A 19,981-nucleotide genomic window follows, 5' to 3' on the forward strand; every position below is an offset into this window, starting at 1 on the left:
CGCTGCGCTCGCTCGCTCGTAATAATTTCCAACCAGTTGTATTTTATTGCGGGGTGGCGTAAAATCTAAAAACTTTTATCTGGTATCGCTTGGCAAAAACGATCATATCCACTTGGACGGCCCTTTTTGCTTTCAGGCGAGTCTCTATCAGCGAGCAGGTCCGTATCGGTGCGCCTCTGCGCCGTCTGCCGGCCGATTCCACAACCTGCCGTGCAAGAGTGCGCCGCCGTCGACGCGCGTCGGCCTCCCCCGCGGCGGCGCCCTATAGTGGACTCGTCTGAGGCGTCGATATCGCTTTGGGCGGCCGAGTCGGGCGCGGCGCGGCGCGCCGATTGTCGGCGCTCGGCTCAGCTGGCCGACGGCGGCACAGTCTCGGCCACGACCGAGCGCGCCGATCGATGGTGGACGAGCGGAGCGCGCGCCAGTGTCGCCGCCGCCGCCGCCGCGTCCGTGATGGGCCGCCGCCGCCCGCGCCTCTCGCTATAGTGTCAACTGCCGATGGAGTGAGCCGCGGTGGCCAGCCGGGCACGATGAGGGCGCCGGCAGCCGGCGTCGGCACCCCGCTGCTGATCCTGCTGGCGGCCATCCTGGCCACAGGTGAGAGACTCCGGCGACAGCGACACTGCCCGCCGCGCCGGTCCGCCGTGACACTGGCTCACCGTTCGTTATCACACGTTACACACAATGGCTAACGGGCTAATAGTTACCAAGCACTTCAACCGACAGAGACGCTGCTAGAAGCACGGCATCCACTGATTTCAGAATCATGGATCTGCTCGTGTCGGTTAGTTACAAAGACCTGCGTGAAGGCGACCGCGCACCAGAACAGACTGGCAGCTACAAAGAAAGGAGACAGTGGCAGCCGTGGGTCGCACCTACCAACATTGGTCGCATTTCAATGGCAAGAGTCACGATCACCTACTTACCGCCACTCTTACTAGCCGCTAAGGACGTCATACCAAGATGGCACTGTTTCATCACCGCTATGCCGGCACGATAAAAGGAGGAAACATGGTCGACCTATAAATTTTAATTGAAAAATGCTGGGAAAGCAAGTTATCTTTTACTTGTTAGTGGTTGAAGTGGTGCTTCAGCATTAGTGATTGACCAAGTCTGATGGCTCCGGCGTTATATGATCAGATTTAGATGACGTAGGTAATTATATTTGAAACATTTTTCTGATACTTGGTACCTACTTATGGTCAAAATCATACTTCAATATTTTCTCTCACATTTTTAGGTATTGGCGGATCCAGTTCCCAATCTTATATAAAATGCCGTACTATTCTATTTACGGCATTTGGTAACATTGACAGTGATAGCAGTGCCGACAAACGGTAATCCGAGTCGACAAAATGATTCTTTGGACTGCCAACATACGATGGACTGAAATGCGTGAAAACCATGTTGCATTTAATAGCCGTGTTCTGCACCTTAACTTCAGCCAGTGCTGCCATATCCATTCCACGGCGTTTATAAGAGTGGTTTGGGACGATGCAGGCTGAGGCATATCTAGTATCTACTCCACTAAAACGTTCTCCAATATCTCAAACACACCCCAGATTCGCTTCTTAAGGTGTTCCTATGTACTTCAAAGAAACATTATTTGAGTAGATAATTATTGAATGTTGTTCATTTAATTCGCGAAAAAGGGACACAATTTGTCCATCTCGGCCGCTGCGGAAGGTGGAAATGCCTCAAATCTGGGCATCTGGCTGTTTCAAGCTTATCGATTATTTACACAAAGCAAGGGCACCAGGTTTGTACAATACAAAGTAGGTATATACTATGGACATCGTTGGGGAGTTCTTTTTTCGAATCGGGAGTTCTGTCAAGTGCGTTGCGTTTCTGAAGAATGTCTTTTTCAAAGGTCGTTCGTAACATATTTATAACAATGGTAACAGTTTCCCAGCACTAATGGAGCTAGCAACTGGCAGTGCCATTTATTTTGATTATGTGCATGTCGTATGTAAAGGTATGCCGGACGACTCAATGGCCATGGTAGGCTAGACAGTTTGCAATTGCAATTGCTGAGGCACATTGCCTCTATGTACTTGGTTGCTGATATGCTACCGCTTAGTTTGTCACACAAGCGATGCTGTATATGAATGAGTGAATGGATGACATGAATGAATAGGTGAATCAATAAATTAATGTTTGAACTAAATGATTGAGTAAGCGAACGAACGCACAAAAGAAGAGACGAATGAATGAATGAATGACAATGAATTTACGAGTGGATGGATGACAGATGTTGAATAGCCCGGTCGATTTAAAACGTACCTACATATCAGTTTTCCTGCAAAGATATTCCCGTTTTATTGTGACTCTTTTAGCAAGAGCCCATTTTACTTGGGCCTCGATCAATCTGTCCCACCCGAAATTTGTGACGTGAGTGACGTGGAATTAACCTTAAAGGGACTATCCCACCTTCAAAAAAGTCCCGTTTAGGATTCGGAAATGTTACTCATGATATTGTGACGAATTCTGCAAGTTTTTACGCGTTTTCATCGTATACTTTTTGAGATATTGCGACTTTTATATTTCATCGTGACGTCATTTAGATCGGATCTGTGACGTAATGAAGGATTTACTTCATGTCAGTGTGGGGGAAATTTGGCAGCAAATATAGGTATTTGCTCTCAAATATGACTCGGCTCATACAATAGCAAAAGTGTCTCTGATTGGCTTAGTCGTAAATCAAGTGATCCTTCACTTGAACAGGCGTTCAAAAGGCAAATGACGTCATCAGATTGCCGTTAATGGTTAAGAGATTGGGCCTTGCGCAGGGCTCATTTTCAAATGAAGGGAACGAATTTCTTCAACACCACGAGGCCGCGGGGGTTACAACCAAGATGGATAGTGGTTTCTGGACCTCGCCGCAAACTTGGCTATCTCAACTCAAACCTAATGTAAAGGTGGGATAGTCCCTTTAAAGGAAGACTGCCACCTTCAAAAAGTTTTCTCAGATCGGCCTATGATTTATTCCCTGGACAAAACAAAATTTTAGAATTCACCTGACAAAGTATCATCACGTGAATCGCGAAAAAAAATTGTCGATTATCATACAATTATCAATCGGTTAATGTCTAGCGACAATGTTTACACATCACTAGACTTCAAGGTCATAAGATTATTACATTTTATTTGAAAAAGTAAGGTATTTTATGATTTACTAATATATGATTTCATAAGAAATTGGCCATGTTTAATTTATTTTGCATTTAAGTTCGTTAAACATTTAAAAATCATGGCTCATTTGGAATGGGTCTGGCCCATGTTAAACCCCATTTCCCACACTTTTTTGGAAAAAATGAACTACTGAATATATAAGTTTAACTTTTATTTTGACACTCCAAAATTCTTCTCTGATCTCGAAACAATCAAAGTTTTGACATATATTTACCAAAAGATAAGAAAATTCATGTTTCAAAGTTATCGATAAACAGTAGAGATGTCGGTTTTCTTGGACTAAAAAAATGGCATCAAACTGAACTTTGGTCTCCGATTTCTCGCAAACGGGTTCGAATTTCGGAAAACCGACTTCAGTCTGGGACATAGGTGGCTCAGCTCTAGTGAAAACCGTTTTGTGGAAAAAAGGTGGCAGTCTACCTTTAACCCGCGCCGGGCCGATGCTCCGCGGCTTCCGCTCCGGGCCGGGGGTGTCTGAACACCCCCTCCCCCGTCTAACTCGGCTCCTGGGCCACGTAGCGACATGCGGTAAGCGGCATTCGAAAGAGCGTCAAAAATAATGACGGAAACACTTCGGTCATTTTTAGGGTCAGGTCAAAAGTCAGGTCGCCAGAGGTCATCAAAGGTCAAATGAAGTCCATTTAAACAATTTTGGAAACTGCCAGCGGCTAACTCGGGAACCAATAGAGCTACAGCGCCGCGGAAAAGCGCATTCGATAGCCCTTTAACAGACCTTTCTGAGAATTGATCTCAGATTTGACCTCAGGTCAACGGTTAGTCTCCAGAAGGTAAAAACTGTAAAAATAGCAGTTTTCACGAAAATGGTTTTTCGTCAATAAATTTTAACTCAAGAGAGCCACAACATTACTTTTGGCAGCATCATGTTCCTCTCGTCGAGACGCGTCGAATGAACTATTTGTTGACATTGAAACGTCAATTTGAAAATGTTACCTCAGGTCAAGGTCATGACCTGACCGGAAAGGGTCGTGTTGCATATCAGTCGATCCGTATCGTCGAGCTGAATACATCTGACGTGTTTTCATCGCTCTAGCACGTCTTTATCAAAAGTCTTTATCAAAAGCCAAAAAAAAAAACTGCTGGTGACCGCTCATGACCTGTGACCTCAGGGGCACACAGAGGGGTCACAGGTGCATTTTTCCGATTAGTGTGTCATGTTTACCTATGAACCGATGTTTGAGAGGGTTTTGAACATCATTCGTCCAAAAGAGGCGCATTTCAATTTTCTCCCATTGACTTATAATGGAGAGGTCGCAAAATTGACCTGACCTTAGGTCACCGATATCAAAGTTCCGAGATATACATTTTGTACATACTGTTACTCTTATCAATCGCTGAAAGTTTCAAGGCGATCGTTCAGTCGGTGTAGCTGTGACGAGGATTGAAACGTTTCTGAAGTGAGGTCACTTGACCTGACTTGGTGACCTGACCTTGAGAGCCCTGGGTCTGAAATTGTCAAAACATGTGTGGAAAAGATGCATAAGCAGGTGTGCCAAAAAAATGGCAGCGCTCTGCGCCGCCGTGGAGTGTTCAAACACCCCCCCCCCCTCCCGGCCCGGCGCGGGTTAAGCTTTCATAAAATGTTACAAAACATCATGATTTATGCATTATTCTGTGATAGCCGAGGCTCATTGTTATTATGTTGATGTGCAGTTATAGCACTTGTACCTATACTTGACTAAAATGCATGCAAATTGCAAACCAACGACTTGATGTATGCATAGAACATAACTGCCTGCATACACAGGTGATAGGTAGTGTATAACCTTTTTCAGTTGACTAGTGAATAAGATGCTCAGCTGGTGACTCATTGGCAGGGCTACGGAGTCGACGAATTTTCGGTGACTTTGACTACGACTCCGACTTCTACTTCCAAAAATCAGCTCCGACACTGACTCCACAGACCTTCCAAGTCTGCGGAGTTGATGGATTTTCGGTGACTCCGACTCCGACTCCGGTTTCCTAACTCGATTTCAACTCCGACTCCGACTCCCTTCAGAACTGTCGACTCCGGCAGACTCCGACTCTGACTCCGACTCCTCATTCCTCAGCCCTGCTCATTGACAGTAAATTCAGGGTCGGAAGAGTGTGTAAGCCGTATAAATACCTACTGTTATTATTATCTTGCGCATTCCGTAGGCTATACAATGTTTAGCCTGCGTTTGTAGTTGTAACATGGATTTAGTTACGGTCGATCTGGTAGGGTACGTGTCCGGTTCGTGTTGCCACGCGACAAGCTCTGGTCATCGGGCACCTAGGTCCTGAAGCATTCATTCAAACGTTCGGACTTGATTAAAAGTGTAGTTATCGTTAAACGCTCATGTAGTGTTTACCAGTAGGCATTTCCATTCCAGCCTTTGTAATAGTCTGAGCGAAACTTTTGAGCATTCATTGTCTCAGACAAGTCCATGTCGCATGGACTGCTTTATGTTTATTATATAGGCGGGGCCCGTCTCGTCTCTCGCCGTTCTCGGGCGCCTCCTGCTAAAAATGTGATGTACTAAAAATTACATCTAATTTAATTCCTATCGTCTGCCATAACTCACTCGTATCCTATAGTAGTTAGGCATAATAATTGGTACGATGGATGATACGTTGGGCCCATTCATTTAATTCATTTTAAAAATAGCTACAACCTCTTGCTTTTCTATAGTATTATGCATAGGCATTCTTTTGAAATTGAAATGCTCGTTTTGGTGGCTCTATAAAAAACTTCGCAGGCCTTGTGCCTATTGCCTGGGAGAGGTTGCTCACGGGGGGGGGGGGGGGAATCCAGAGTGAGTGGCCAATGAGTGGATTGAATGCTCACACGAGGGCATATCATGCGCTATGATTTCCTTGAATAATCGCAAGTCTTTAATGGGTATACTCTATAAATATGTCTCAATATGTGTGGACGATGATGAATGAACATGAGCAATGAGCATTTTATTTTTGAGCAGACGTTTTAGGTTTTATGGTATGACAACTGATATTTCCGTGCGAACAATACGCTACTTGCGTCCCTTTCATCGCCCGAGCCCCGAACAACTAGATTCATTGAATATGATTGAATGTGACAACTAGAGATTAGTGGCCTTGAGTTCTTACGACGCGACGGTTGAAATGACCTCGGATAATAGATCAACTAACCAGCTCAACTGGCTCAACCAGCGCAAACGATACATCCGTTTCAAGCCGCGTGCACGACTGGCGGTACGTAGTTGTGAGATGTTACCGTACGCCAACTTCAATCATCCTTTTTACATTGAGGAGCGGCCTCACTGATAAGTGCACCCGTTTTTTTTCGCATTATACAAGGTCCCCCGCCTACTCAGGGTCTCTGGGAGCCGTGTGTTCCACGTCTGCTCGACACCCGCGCCCTGTCAGGGGATGTCAGGGGAGGGCCGTGCGCTGTCGTCCCGCCCGCCCCAGCGCTGTTGCTGCTGGCCTCACTCGGCTTACGTTGGACAGCTGGGCTGAAGCTCGACACCTGTGTGCTGACGTGTGCCAGCCGCGGCTCGAGGAAGCCGCGGGACGGGCTGTCTCGCGCGAGGGAGGGGCGGGGAGGAGAGCGGTGCTGTCAAGATATCCGAAGGTTGGGACTTTTCAATTAAGACAAATCACTATTCTTTAGAATTGTGATTTTCTATTGAAAATCCCAACCTGAGCTACCTCTCTAGGGGGGTGTTTAGCGTTTCTGCCGCGATTTGGGTCATTTTGATCGCCGCCGAAACGGCTCGGTAGATTTTCTTGCCATTTTCAGCGTTTGGTCCCGTGTGGGGGAGCTACCGGCTGGTACCGGTCGCTTGAAATATAATTAACCCGTTTTGGGGTAATCGGCACGTGCATTTTCCCATAGGGTTAACATGGGGAAAAATTAAAAATGCGATTTGCGCAAAATCTGTTCAGTAATATTTGTCCACTTTTTTAGGGTCAGTTCTTGGGCTGGCACCTCACCTTCTGGGGGTAATTATTTAAAAATCATAGGGTACAGTTTCGGGTAATCGTGACGGACAGTTACCCCATGTTGAGCCTATGGCGATTTCGAAAAATTATTTTCAAATCGATTTTGCAAAAAATTTCCACGTTAGATTTTGAAAATGTTCCAATATGTTGTGCCCCGGGGTGTCGGCTACCACATGGTATGGGTCAGATATGGGGCGATTGAAAAGCACGTGCCACGTGCAAACGTGTTTGATGGGGTAACCTCCGGGAAAATCCGACATTGTCCAACTGGGGGTCCTATGGCGCGGAAACGACTTCATCTAGCGACACCAAATCAATGCAGCCGGTGAGCAGATGAGTCCAGCTTGTCGCACCAGTGGTCACGTGGCGCACGTGCTATTGCACGTGCCGTGGCACGGGGTCAATTTTTGTTCTTAAATACACCAACATTGTGAAATGCAAGGAATGGGGGAAATAGCCGTCAGGCCGTCAGTTTTTATGATAGAGTCGATCTGAAAACGGGTGTAGACACAGAATGAACGGCGCTAAAAAACTGCTATCTCGGATTTTTTGTAAAACGAAAAATTTAAAATTCTAGGGAAATTATATATTAGAAAGGTGAAATTTCCCTAAATTTTCCCGTTTTTCAAGTTTAGCCGTCCACTGTTCAGTGACGATGACACCGGCCGGGGTCATCTTTTACATGCTAATGGCCACGTCGATGGGTCATCACGTGGCGTGAACGGTGAAGCTGTCAGAGGTCCGGCACGTGCCACGTGGCCACGTGTTTGAGTCACGTACCTCCCAGATTATCGTGTGTTTGCCGATTTGTGGCGTTATAGCACGAAAACAGCACCAGTCAGGAAGCCTGAAAGGGCACAATCGGTGAGGGGACAAGTCCTGCTTGTACCACCGGTGGTCACGTGGCACACTTGCGAAGATGGGCACCTCCGTTGCGGAGATATTTTATAGTGAAATATTCAAATGTACATAACTTTTTCAGTTTAAGTCCGATTGGGCTAGAATTTGGTGGGTGGATGAATTGTTAAGCGACATGAACGAATGCGCCATGTTTGTTGCAGTGCGCCACGTTTGTCTCAAAGCGCCATTTTTGCCGCAAAGCGCAGAATGTGCGTAACTTTGTCGAACATTGGACGATTAGGATGCGCTGTAATTAAGAGATGGCTGCTTAAACGGCAGATATGAATGCACCACATTTGCCGCAGGGCGCCATATTTGTCTTAATGCGTCAGTGTTTGCGTTTTGCCTACGGCGGGCGTTTTTTGCGGCGGTGTTTGCGTTTTTTTCGGTGTTTGCGTTTGACGGCGGACGGCCGTTTTTGCGTTTTTGGCGGTGTTTGCGTTTGGCGGCGGGCGGCCGTTTTTTGCAGCGGTTTGCGGTTGGCGGCGTGCGGGCGTGCGTTGCGGGCGTTTTTTGCGGCGGTGTTTGCGTTTTTTGCGGTTTTTGTGTTTGGCGGCGGGCGGGCGGGCGATGCGGGTGTTTTTTTCTGTTTGCGTTTGGCGGCGTGCGGCCGTTTTGGCGGCGGTTTGCGGCGGGCGGCCGTTTTTTTTGTGGCGTTTTGCGGTTTGCGGCGGGCGGCCGTTTTTTGCGGCGTTTTGTGGTTTGCGGCGGGCGGCCGTTATTTGCGGTTAGCGGCGGGCGGCGGGCGGTCGTTTTTTGCGGCGTTTAGCGGTTTGCGGCGGGCGGTCGTTTTAGCGGCGGTTTGCAGCGGGCGGCCGTTTTTTGCGGCGTTTTTTGTGGTTTGCGGCAGGCGGCCGTTTTTTTTGCGGCGTTTGCGGTTGACGGCGGCCGGGCGTTATTTGCATTGTTGCGGTTTGCGGCGGGCGGGCGTTTTTTTGCGGCGTTTTTTGCGTTTTTTTCTGCGGTTTTCGGCGGGCGGGCGATTGTTTTTTTGCGAAGTTTGCGTTTGCGTTTTGGGCGTGCGTTTTGCGGTGTTTGCGTTTGGCGGCGGGCGGGCGGTTTTTCACAATTAAAGTCCCAACCTTCGGATCCGCAGAGCTGTTCGACAAGCGCTGCCCGGGCCTATCCGAAGGTTGGGACTTTTCAATTAAGAACAATCACTATTCTTTAGAATTGTGATTTTCTATTGAAAATCCCAACCTGAGCTACCTCTCTAGGGGGACATTTGCGTTTCTGCCGGAAATTGGGACATTTTGATCCCCGCGAAAACGGCACGGTAGAATTGCTTGCCATTTTCAGCGTTTGGTCCCGTATCGGGGAGCTACCGGCTGGCATCGGTCGCTTGAAATATAATTAACCCGTTTTGGGGTAATCGGCACGTGCATTTTCCCATAGGGTTAACATGGGGGAAAATTGGAAATTTGATTTGCGAAAAATTTCGTCAATTATATTTGCTGATATTTTTAGGGTCGGATCTCGGGCTGGCACCCCAACTGACGGTGGTAATTATTTAAAATATAATTGACAAAATTTCGGGTAATCGTCACAAACAGTTACCCCATGTTGAGCCTATGGCGAATTCGAAAAATTATTTTCAAATCGATTTTGCAAAAAATTTCCACGTTAGATTTTGAAAAAGTTTCAATATGTTGTGCACCGGGGTGTCGGCTACCACATGGTATGGGTCAGATATGGGGCGATTGAAAAGCACGTGCCACGTGCAAACGTGTTTGATGGGGTAACCTCCGGGAAAATCCGACATTGGCCAACTTGGGGTCCTATGGCGTGGAAACCACTCCACCTACCGACACCAAATCAACGCAGCCGGTGAGCAGATGAGTCCAGCTTGTCGCACTAGTGGTAACGTGGCGCACGTGCTATTGCACGTGCCGTGGCACGGGATCAATTTTGGTGCTTAAATATATTAGCATTGTGAAATGCAAGGAATGGGGGAAATAGCCGTCAGGCCGTCTGTTTTTATGATAGGGTCGATCTGAAAACGGGTATAGGCACAGAATGAAGGGGGCTAAAAAACTGCTATCTCGGATTTTTTGTAAAATGAAAAATTCGAAATTCTGGGGAAATTATATATTCGAAAGGTGAAATTTCCCTAAATTTTCCCATTTTTCGACTTCAGCCGTCCACTGTTCAGGGACGGTGACACCGGCCGGGGTCATCTTTTATATGCTGATGGCCACGTCGATGGGTCATCACGTGGTGTGAACGGTGAAGCTATCAAAGGTCCGGCACGTGCCACGTGGCCACGTGTTTGAGTCGCGTACCTCCCAGATTATCGTGTGTTTGCCGACTTGTGGCCTTATAGCACGAAAACAGCACAAGCCAGGAACACTGAAATGGTGCAATCAGTGAGGGGACAAGTCCTGCTTGCACCACCAGTGGTCACGTGGCACACGTGCAAATCTGGGCACCTCCGTTGCGGAGATATTTTATAGTGAAATGTTCAAATGTACATAACTTTGTAAGTTGAAGTCCGATTGGGCTAGAATTTGGTGGGTGGATGAATTGTTAAGCGACATGAACGAATGCGCCATGTTTGTTGCAGTGCGCCACGTTTGTCTCAAAGCGCCATTTTTGCCGCAAAGCGCAGAATGTGCGTAACCTTGTCGAACATTGGACGATTATGATGCGCTGTAATTAAGGGATGGCTGCTTAAACGGCAGATATGAATGCACCACATTTGCCGCATGGCGCCATATTTGTCTTAATGCGTCAGTGTTTGCGTTTTGCCTACGGCGGGCGTTTTTTTGCGGCGGTGTTTGCGTTTTTTTCGGTGTTTGCGTTTGACGGCGGGCGGCCGTTTTTGCGTTTTTGGCGGTGGTTGCGTTTGGCGGCGGGAGGTCGTTTTTTTGCGGCGTTTTGCGGTTGGCGGCGGGCGTGCGTGCGTTGCGGGCGTTTTTTGCGGCAGTGTTTGCGTTTTTTGTGGTTTTTGTGTTTGGCGGCGGGCGGGCGGGCGATGCGGGTGTTTTTGCTGTTTGCGTTTGGCGGCGGGCGGCCGTTTTAGCGGCGGTTTGCGGCGGGCGACCGTTTTTTGCGGCGTTTTGCGGTTTGCGGCGGGCGGCCGTTTTTTGCGGCGTTTTGTGGTTTGCGGTGGGCGGCCGTTTTTCACGGCGTTTTGCGGTTGCCGGCGGCCGGCCGTTATTTGCGGTTAGCGGCGGGCGGTCGTTTTTTGCGGCGTTTAGTGGTTTGCGGCGGGCGGCCGTTTTTGCGGCGTTTTGCGGTTCGCGGCGTGCGGCCGTTTTTTGCGGCGTTTCGCGGTCGGCGGCGGGCGATGCGGGCGTTTTTTTTGCGGCGGCGGTGTTTGCGTTTTTGCGGTGTTTGTGTTTTGCGGCGGACGCGCGTTTTTTTGCGGCATTTTGTGCGTTTTTTCTGCGGTTTTCGGCGGGCGTGCGATTGTTTTTTTGCGAAGTTTGCGTTGGCGCTTTCGGCGTGCGTTTTGCGCGTTTTGCGGTGTTTGCGTTTTGCGGCGGGCGGGCGGTTTTTCACAATTAAAGTCCCAACCTTCGGATCCGCAGTGCTGTTCGATAAGCGCTGCCCGGGTATCCGAAGGTTGGGACTTTTCAATTAGACAATCACTATTCTTTAGAATTGTGATTTTCTATTGAAAATCCCAACCTGAGCTACCTCTCTAGGGGGGTGTTTAGCGTTTCTGCCGCGATTTAGGACATCTTGATACCCTCGAAAACGGCTCGTTAGATTTTCTTGCCATTTTCAGCGTTTGGTCCCCTATGGGGGAGCTACCGGCTGGTACCGGTTGCTTGAAATATAATTAACCCGTTTTGGGGTAATCGGCACGTGCATTTTCCCATAGGGTTAACATGGGGAAAAATTGAAAATGCGATTTGCGCAAAATCTGTTCAGTAATATTTGTCCACATTTTTAGGGTCAGTTCTTTGGCTGGCACCTCACCTTCTGGGGGTAATTATTTAAAATATAAATGACAAAATTTCGGGTAATCGACGCCGACAGTTACCCCATGTTGAGCCTATGGCATTTTCGAAAAATTATTTTCAAATCGATTTTGCCAAAAATTTCCACGTTAGATTTTGAAAATGTTCGAATATGTTGTGTCCCGGGGTGTCGGCTACCACGTGGTGTGGGTCAGATATGGGGCGATTGAAAAGCACGTGCCACGTGCAAACGTGTTTGATGGGGTAACCTCGTGGTAAATGCGACATTGGCCAACTGGGGGTCCTATGGCGTGGAAACCACTCCACCTAGCGACACCAAATCAGTGCAGCCGGTGAGCAGATGAGTCCAGCTTGTCGCACTAGTGGTCACGTGGCCCACGTGCTATTGCACGTGCCGTGGCACGGGGTCAATTTTGGTGCTTAAATATACTAGCATTGTGAAATGCAAGGAATGGGGGAAATAGCCGTCAGGCCGTCAGGTTTTATGATAGGGTCGATCTGAAAACGGGTATAGGCACAGAATGAAGGGGGCTAAAAAACTGCTATCTCGGATTTTTTGTAAAATGAAAAATTCAAAATTCTGGGGAAATTATATATTCAAAGGTGAAATTTCCCTAAATTTTCCCGTTTTTCGAGTTTAGCCGTCCACTGTTCAGAGACGGTGACACCGGCCGGGGTCATCTTTTACATGCTGATGGCCACGTCGATGGGTCATCACGTGGCGTGAGCGGTGAAGCTATCAGAGGTCCGGCACGTGCCACGTGGCCACGTGTTTTAGTCGCGTACCTCCCAGATTATCGTGTGTTTGCCGATTTGCGGCCCTATAGCACGAAAACAGCACAAGCCAGGAACACTGAAATGGTGCAATCAGTGAGGGGACAAGTCCTGCTTGCACCACCGGTGGTCACGTGGCACACGTGCAAATCTGGGCACCTCCGTTGCGGAGATATTTTATGTGAAATATTCAAATGTACATAACTTTTTCAGTTTAAGTCCGATTGGGCTAGAATTTGTTGGGTGGATGAATTGTTAAGCGACATGAACGAATGCGCCATGTTTGTTGCAGTGCGCCACGTTTGTCTCAAAGCGCCATTTTTGCCGCAAAGCGCAGAATTTGCGCAACTTTGTCGAACATTGGACGATTAGGATGCGCTGTAATTAAGGGATGGCTGCTTACACGGCAGACATGAATGCACCACATATGCCGCAGGGCGCCATATTTGTCTTAATGCGTCAGTGTTAGCGTTTTGCCTACGGCGGGCGTTTTTTGCGGCGGTGTTTGCGTTTTTTCGGGGTTTGCGTTTGACGGCGGGCGGCCGTTTTTGCGTTTTTGGCGGTGTTTGTGTTTGGCGGCGGGCGGCCGTTTTTTGCGGTGTTTTGCGGTTGGCGGCGGGCGTGCGTGCGTTGCGAAGTTTTTTGCGGCGGTGTTTGCGGTTTTTGTGTTTGGCGGCGGGCGGGCAGGCGATGCGGGTGTTTTTGCTGTTTGCGTTTGGCGGCGGGCGGCCGTTTTAGTGGCGGTTTGCGGCGGGCGGCCGTTTTTTGCGGCGTTTTGCGGTTTGCGGCGGGCGGCCGTTTTTTGCGGCGTTTTGCGGTTTGCGGCGTGTGGCCGTTTTTGCGGCGTTTTGCGGTTCGCGGCGTGCGGCCGTTTTTTTGCGGCATTTCGCGGTTGGCGGCGGGTGATGCGGGCGTTTTTTTTGCGGCGGCGGTGTTTGCGTTTTTTCGGTGTTTGCGTTTTGCGGCGGACGCGCGTTTTTTGCGGCATTTTGTGCGTTTTTTTCTGCGGTTTTCGGCGGGCGGGCGATTGTTTTTTTTTGCGAAGTTTGCGTTGGCGTTTTAGGCGTGCGTTTTGCGCGTTTTGCGGTGTTTGCGTTTGGCGGCGGGCGGGCGGTTTTTCACAATTAAAGTCCCAACCTTCGGATCCGCAGTGCTGTTCGACAAGCGCTGCCCGGGCCTATCCGAAGGTTGGGACTTTTCAATTAGACAATCACTATTCTTTAGAATTGTGATTTTCTATTGAAAATCCCAACCTGAGCTACCTCTCTAGGGGGGTGTTTAGCGTTTCGGCCGCGATTTGGGTCATTTTGACTCCCGCAAAAACGGATAGTTAGATTTTCTTGCCATTTTCACCGTTTGGTCCCGTGTGGGGGAGCTACCTGCTGGCAAAGTTACAAAAAATATAATTGACACGTTTTGGGGTAATCGGCACGTGCATTTTCCCATAGGGTTAACATGGGGAAAAATTAAAAATGCGATTTGCGCAAAATCTGTTCAGTAATATTTGCCCACTTTTTTAGGGTCAGTTCTTCAGCTGGCACCTCACCTTCTGGGGGTAATTATTTAAAAATCATAGGGTACAGTTTCGGGTAATCGTGACGGACAGTTACCCCATGCTGAGCCTATGGCGATTTCGAAAAATTATTTTCAAATCGATTTTGCAAAAAATTTCCACGTTAGATTTTGAAAATGTTCCAATATAATGTGCCCCGGGGTGTCGGCTACCACATGGTATGGGTCAGATATGGGGCGATTGAAAAGCACGTGCCACGTGCAAACGTGTTTGATGGGGTAACCTCCGGGAAAATCCGACATTGGCCAACTGGGGTTCCTATGGCGTGGAAACCACTCCACCTAGCGACACCAAATCAACGCAGCCGGTGAGCAGATGAGTCCAGCTTGTCGCACTAGTGGTCACGTGGCGCACGTGCTATTGCACGTGCCGTGGCATGGGGTCAATTTTGGTGCTTAAATATACTAGCATTGTGAAATGCAAGGAATGGGGGAAATAGCCGTCAGGCCGTCAGTTTTTATGATAGGGTCGATCTGAAAACGGGTATAGGCACAGAATGAAGGGGGCTAAAAAACTGCTATCTCAGATTTTTTGTAAAATAAAAAATTCAAAATTCTGGGGAAATTATATATTCGAAAGGTGAAATTTCCCTAAATTTTCCCGTTTTTCGAGTTTAGCCGTCCACTGTTCAGAGACGGTGACACCGGCCGGGGTCCTCTTTTACATGCTGATGGCCACGTCGATGGGTCATCACGTGGCGTGAACGGTGAAGCTATCAAAGGTCCGGCACGTGCCACGTGGCCACGTGTTTGAGTCGCGTACCTCCCAGATTATCGTGTGTTTGCCGATTTGTGGCCTTATAGCACGAAAACAGCACAAGCCAGGAACACTGAAATGGTGCAATGAGTGAGGGGACAAGTCCTGCTTGCACCACCGGTGGTCACGTGGCACACGTACAAACTTGGGCACCTCCGTTGCGGAGATATTTTATAGTGAAATATCCAAATGTACATAGCTTTTTCAGTTTAAGTCCGATTGGGCTAGAATTTGGTGGGTGGATGAATTGTTAAGCGACATGAACGAATGCGCCATGTTTGTTGCAGTGCGCCACGTTTGTCTCAAAGCGCCATTTTTGCCGCAAAGCGCAGAATGTGCGTAACTTTGTCGAACATTGGACGATTAGGATGCGCTGTAATTAAGGGATGGCTGCTTAAACGGCAGATATGAATGCAACACATTTGCCGCAGGGCGCCATATTTGTCTTAATGCGTCAGCGTTTGCGTTTTGCCTACGGCGGGCGTTTTTTGCGGCGGTGTTTGCGTTTTTTTCGGTGTTTGCGTTTGACGGCGTGGGCCGTTTTTGCGTTTTTGGCGGTGTTTGCGTTTGGCGGCGGGCGGCCGTTTTTTGCGGCGTTTTGCGGTTGGCGGCGGGCGTGCGTGCGTTGCGGGCGTTTTTTTGCGGCGATGTTTGCGTTTTTGCGTTTTTTGTGCTTGGCGGCGGGCGGGCGGGCGATGCGGGTGTTTTTGCTGTTTGCGTTTGGCGGCGGGCGGCCGTTTTAGCGGCGGTTTGCGGCGGGCGGCCGTTTTTTGCGGCGTTTTGCGGTTTGCGGCGGGCGGCCGTTTTTTGCCGCGTTTTGTGGTTTGCGGCGGGCGGCCGTTTTTTACGGCGTTTTGCGGTTGCCGGCGGCCGGCCGTTATTTGCGGTTAGCGGCGGGCGGCGGGCGGTCGCTTTTTGCGGCGTTTAGCGGTTTGCGGCGGGCGGCCGTTTTTGCGGCGTTTTGCGGTTCGCAGCGTGCGGCCGTTTTTTGCGGCGTTTCGCGGTTGGCAGCGGGCGATGCGGGCGTTTTTTTGCGGCAGCGGTGTTTGCGTTTTTTGCGGTGTTTGCGTTTTGCGGACGCGCGTTTTTTGCGGCATTTTGTGCGTTTTTTTTTCTGCGGTTTTCGGCGGGCGGGCGATTGTTTTTTTTTTGCCAAGTTTGCGTTGGCGTTTTAGGCGTGCGTTTTGCGCGTTTTGCGGTGTTTACGTTTGGCGGCGGGCGGGCGGTTTTTCACAATTAAAGTCCCAACCTTCGGATCCGCAGTGCTGTTCGACAAGCGCTGCCCGGGTATCCGAAGGTTGGGACTTTTCAATTAAGAACAATCACTATTCTTTAGAATTGTGATTTTCTATTGAAAATCCCAACCTGAGCTACCTCTGGGGGGGTGTTTAGCGTTTCTGCCGCGATTTTGGTCATTTTGATTGGGGCAAAAACGGCACGGTCAACTTTCTTGCCATTTTCAGCGTTTGGTCCCGTATGGGGGAGCTACCTTGTGGCAAAGTTGCATAAAATATAATGGGCCCGTTTTGGGGTAATCGGCACGTGCATTTTCCCATAGGGTTAACATGGGGGAAAATTTAAAATGCGATTTGCGCAAAAACTCCACGTTAGAAATGAATTATATTTTTAGGGTCGAATCTTGGGCCGGGACCCCACCTCATGGTGGTAAGCATTTAAAATATAAATGACAAAATTTTGGGTAATCGTCACGAACAGTTACCCCATGTTGAGCCTATGGCGAATTCGAAAAATTATTTTCAAATCGATTTTGCAAAAAAATTCCACGTTAGATTTTGAAAATGTTCCAATATGTTGTGCCCCGGGGTGTCGGCTACCACGTGGTATGGGTCAGATATGGGGCGATTGAAAAGCACGTGCCACGTGCAAACGTGTTTGATGGGGTAACCTCCGGGAAAATCCGACATTGGCCAACTGGGGGTCCTATGGCGTGGAAACGACTTCAACTAGCGACACCAAATCAGTGCAGCCGGTGAGCAGATGAGTCCAGCTTGTCGCACTAGTGGTCACGTGGCGCACGTGCTATTGCACGTGCCGTGGCACGGGGTCAATTTTTGTTCTTAAATACACCAACATTGTGAAATGCAAGGAATGGGGGAAATGGCCGTCAGGCCGTCAGTTTTTATGATAGGGTTGATCTGAAAACGGGTATAGACACAGAAAGAACGGTGCTAGAAAACTGCTATCTCGGATTTTTTGTAAAATGAAAGATTTAAAATTCTAGGGAAATTATATATTCGAAAGGTGAAATTTCCCTAAATTTTCCCGTTTTTCGAGTTTAGCCGTCCACTGTTCAGTGACGGTGACACCGGCCGGGGTCATCTTTTACATGCTGATGGCCACGTCGATGGGTCATCACGTGGCGTGAACGGTGAAGCTGTCAGAGGTCCGGCACGTGCCACGTGGCCACGTGTTTGAGTCGAGTACCTCCCACATAATGGTGTTTTGGCCAACTGGTGGCCGTATAGCGTGGAAACAGAACCAGCCAAGAACACTAAATTGGGTCAGTCGGTGAGGTGACAGGTCCTGCTTTCATCACCAGTGGTCACGTGGCACACGTGTTCAGCTGGGCTCCTCTTTTGCGGAGATATTTTATCGTGAAATATTCAAATGTCCATAACTTTCTCAAATATGGTCCGATTGGGTTCAAATTTGGTGGGTGGATGAATTGTTAAGCGACATGAACGAATGCGCCATGTTTGTTGCAGTGCGCCACGTTTGTCTAAAAGCGCCATTTTTGCCGCAAAGCGCAGAATGTGCGTAACTTTGTCGAACATTGGACGATTAGGATGCGCTGTAATTAAGGGATGGCTGCTTAAACGGCAGATATGATTGCACCACATTTGCCGCAGGGCGCCATATTTGTCTTAATGCGTCAGTGTTAGCGTTTTACTTACGGCGGGCGTTTTTTGCGGCGGTGTTTGCGTTTCTTTCGGGGTTTGCGTTTGACGTCGGGCGGCCGTTTTTGCGTTTTTGGCGGTGTTTGCGTTTGGCGTCGGGCGGCTGTTTTTTTGCGGCGTTTTGCGGTTGGCGGCGGGCGTTGCGGGCGTTGTTTTTGCGCCGTGTTTGCGTTTTTTGCGGTTTTTGTGTTTGGCGGCGGGCGGCCGTTTTAGTGGCGGTTTGCGGCGGGCGGCCGTTTCTTGCGGCGTTTTGCGGTTTGCGGCGGGCGGCCGTTTTTTGCGGCGTTTTGTGGTTTGCGGCGGGCGGCCGTTTTTTACGGCGTTTTGCGGTTGCCGGCGGCCGGCCGTTATTTGCGGTTAGCGGCGGGCGGTCGTTTTTTGCGGCGTTTAGCGGTTTGCGGCGGGCGCCCGTTTTTGCGGCGTTTTGCGGTTCGCGGCGTGCGGCCGTTTTTTTTGCGGCGTTTCGCGGTTGGCGGTGGGCGATGCGGGCGTTTTTTTTGCGGCGGCGGTGTTTGCGTTTTTTGCGGGGTTTGTGTTTTGCGGCGGACGCGCGGTTTTTGCGGCAATTTGTGCGTTTTTTTCTGCGGTTTTCGGCGGGCGGGCGATTGTTTTTTTGCGAAGTTTGCGTTGGCGTTTTAGGCGTGCGTTTTGCGCGTTTTGCTGTGTTTGCGTTTGGCGGCGGGCGGGCGGGCGGTTTTTCACAATTAAAGTCCCAACCTTCGGATCCGCAGTGCTGTTCGACAAGCGCTGCCCGGGCCTATCCGAAGGTTGGGACTTTTCAATTAGACAATCACTATTCTTTAGAATTGTGATTTTCTATTGAAAATCCCAACCTGAGCTACCTCTCTAGGGGGGTGTTTAGCGTTTCTGCCGCGATTTTGGTCATTTTGATCCCCGCGAAAACGGCTCGATAGATTTTCTTGCCATTTTCAGCGTTTGGTCCCGTATCGGGGAGCTACCAGCTGGCATCGGTCGCTTGAAATATAATTAACCCGTTTTGGGGTAATCGGCACGTGCATTTTCCCATAGGGTTAACATGGGGAAAAATTTAAAATGCGATTTGCGCAAAAACTCCACGTTAGAAATGAATTATATTTTTAGGGTCGAATCTCGGGCCGGGACCCCACCTCATGATGGTAATTTTTTAAAATATAATTAACAAAATTTTGGGTAATCGTTAAGGACAGTTACCCCATGCTGAGCCTATGGCGATTTCAAAAAATTATTTTCAAATCGATTTTGCAAAAAAATTCCACGTTAGATTTTGAAAAAGTTCCAATATGTTCTGCCCCGGGGTGTCGGCTACCACATGGTATGGGTCAGATATGGGGCGATTGAAAAGCACGTGCCACGTGCAAACGTGTTTGATGGGGTAACCTCCGGGAAAATCCGACATTGGCCAACTGGGGGTCCTATGGCTCCGAAACCACTCCACCTAGCGACACCAAATCAGTGCAGCCGGTGAGCAGATGAGTCCAGCTTGTCGCACCAGTGGTCACGTGGCGCACGTGCTATTGCACGTGCCGTGGCACGGGGTCAATTTTTGTTCTTAAATACACCAACATTGTGAAATGCAAGGAATGGGGGAAATAGCCGTCAGGCCGTCAGTTTTTATGATAGAGTCGATCTGAATACGGGTATAGACACAGAATGAACGGTGCTAGAAAACTGCTATCTCGGATTTTTTGTAAAATGAGAAATTAAAAATTCTAGGGAAATTATATATTAGAAAGGTGAAATTTCCCTAAATTTTCTCGTTTTTCGAGTTTAGCCGTCCACTGTTCATCAACGGTGACACCGGCCGGGATAATCTTTTACATGCTGATGGCTACGTCGATGGGTCATTACGTGGCGTGAACGGTGAAGCTGTCACAGGTCCGGCACGTGCCACGTGGCCACGTGTTTGAGTCGAGTACCTCCCAGATTATCGTGTATAAGCCAACTTGTGGCCTTATAGCACGAAAACAGCAGCA

The 19,981-nt window shown here is 48.8% G+C and overlaps 1 protein-coding gene across 1 annotated transcript in view; it reads left to right on the forward strand.

Annotated features, from left to right (window-relative positions):
• Positions 1-335: 335 nt before the first annotated feature.
• LOC122373095 (acetylcholine receptor subunit beta-like 1) overlaps positions 336-19,981 on the forward strand; it is a gene marked incomplete at its 3' end in the record, with an annotated part of 33,090 nt that continues 13,444 nt past the window's right edge. Inside the window, exon 1 of the mRNA XM_043350855.1 lies at positions 336-597. Within this exon, the coding sequence (XP_043206790.1) occupies positions 399-597 (199 nt within the window). The remainder of the gene's footprint in view (positions 598-19,981) is intronic.

Source organism: Amphibalanus amphitrite, unplaced genomic scaffold, assembly GCF_019059575.1.
Source record: "Amphibalanus amphitrite isolate SeventyFive unplaced genomic scaffold, NRLGWU_Aamphi_draft 001442F_arrow, whole genome shotgun sequence".
Classification (NCBI taxonomy): Eukaryota; Metazoa; Arthropoda; class Thecostraca; order Balanomorpha; family Balanidae; genus Amphibalanus; species Amphibalanus amphitrite.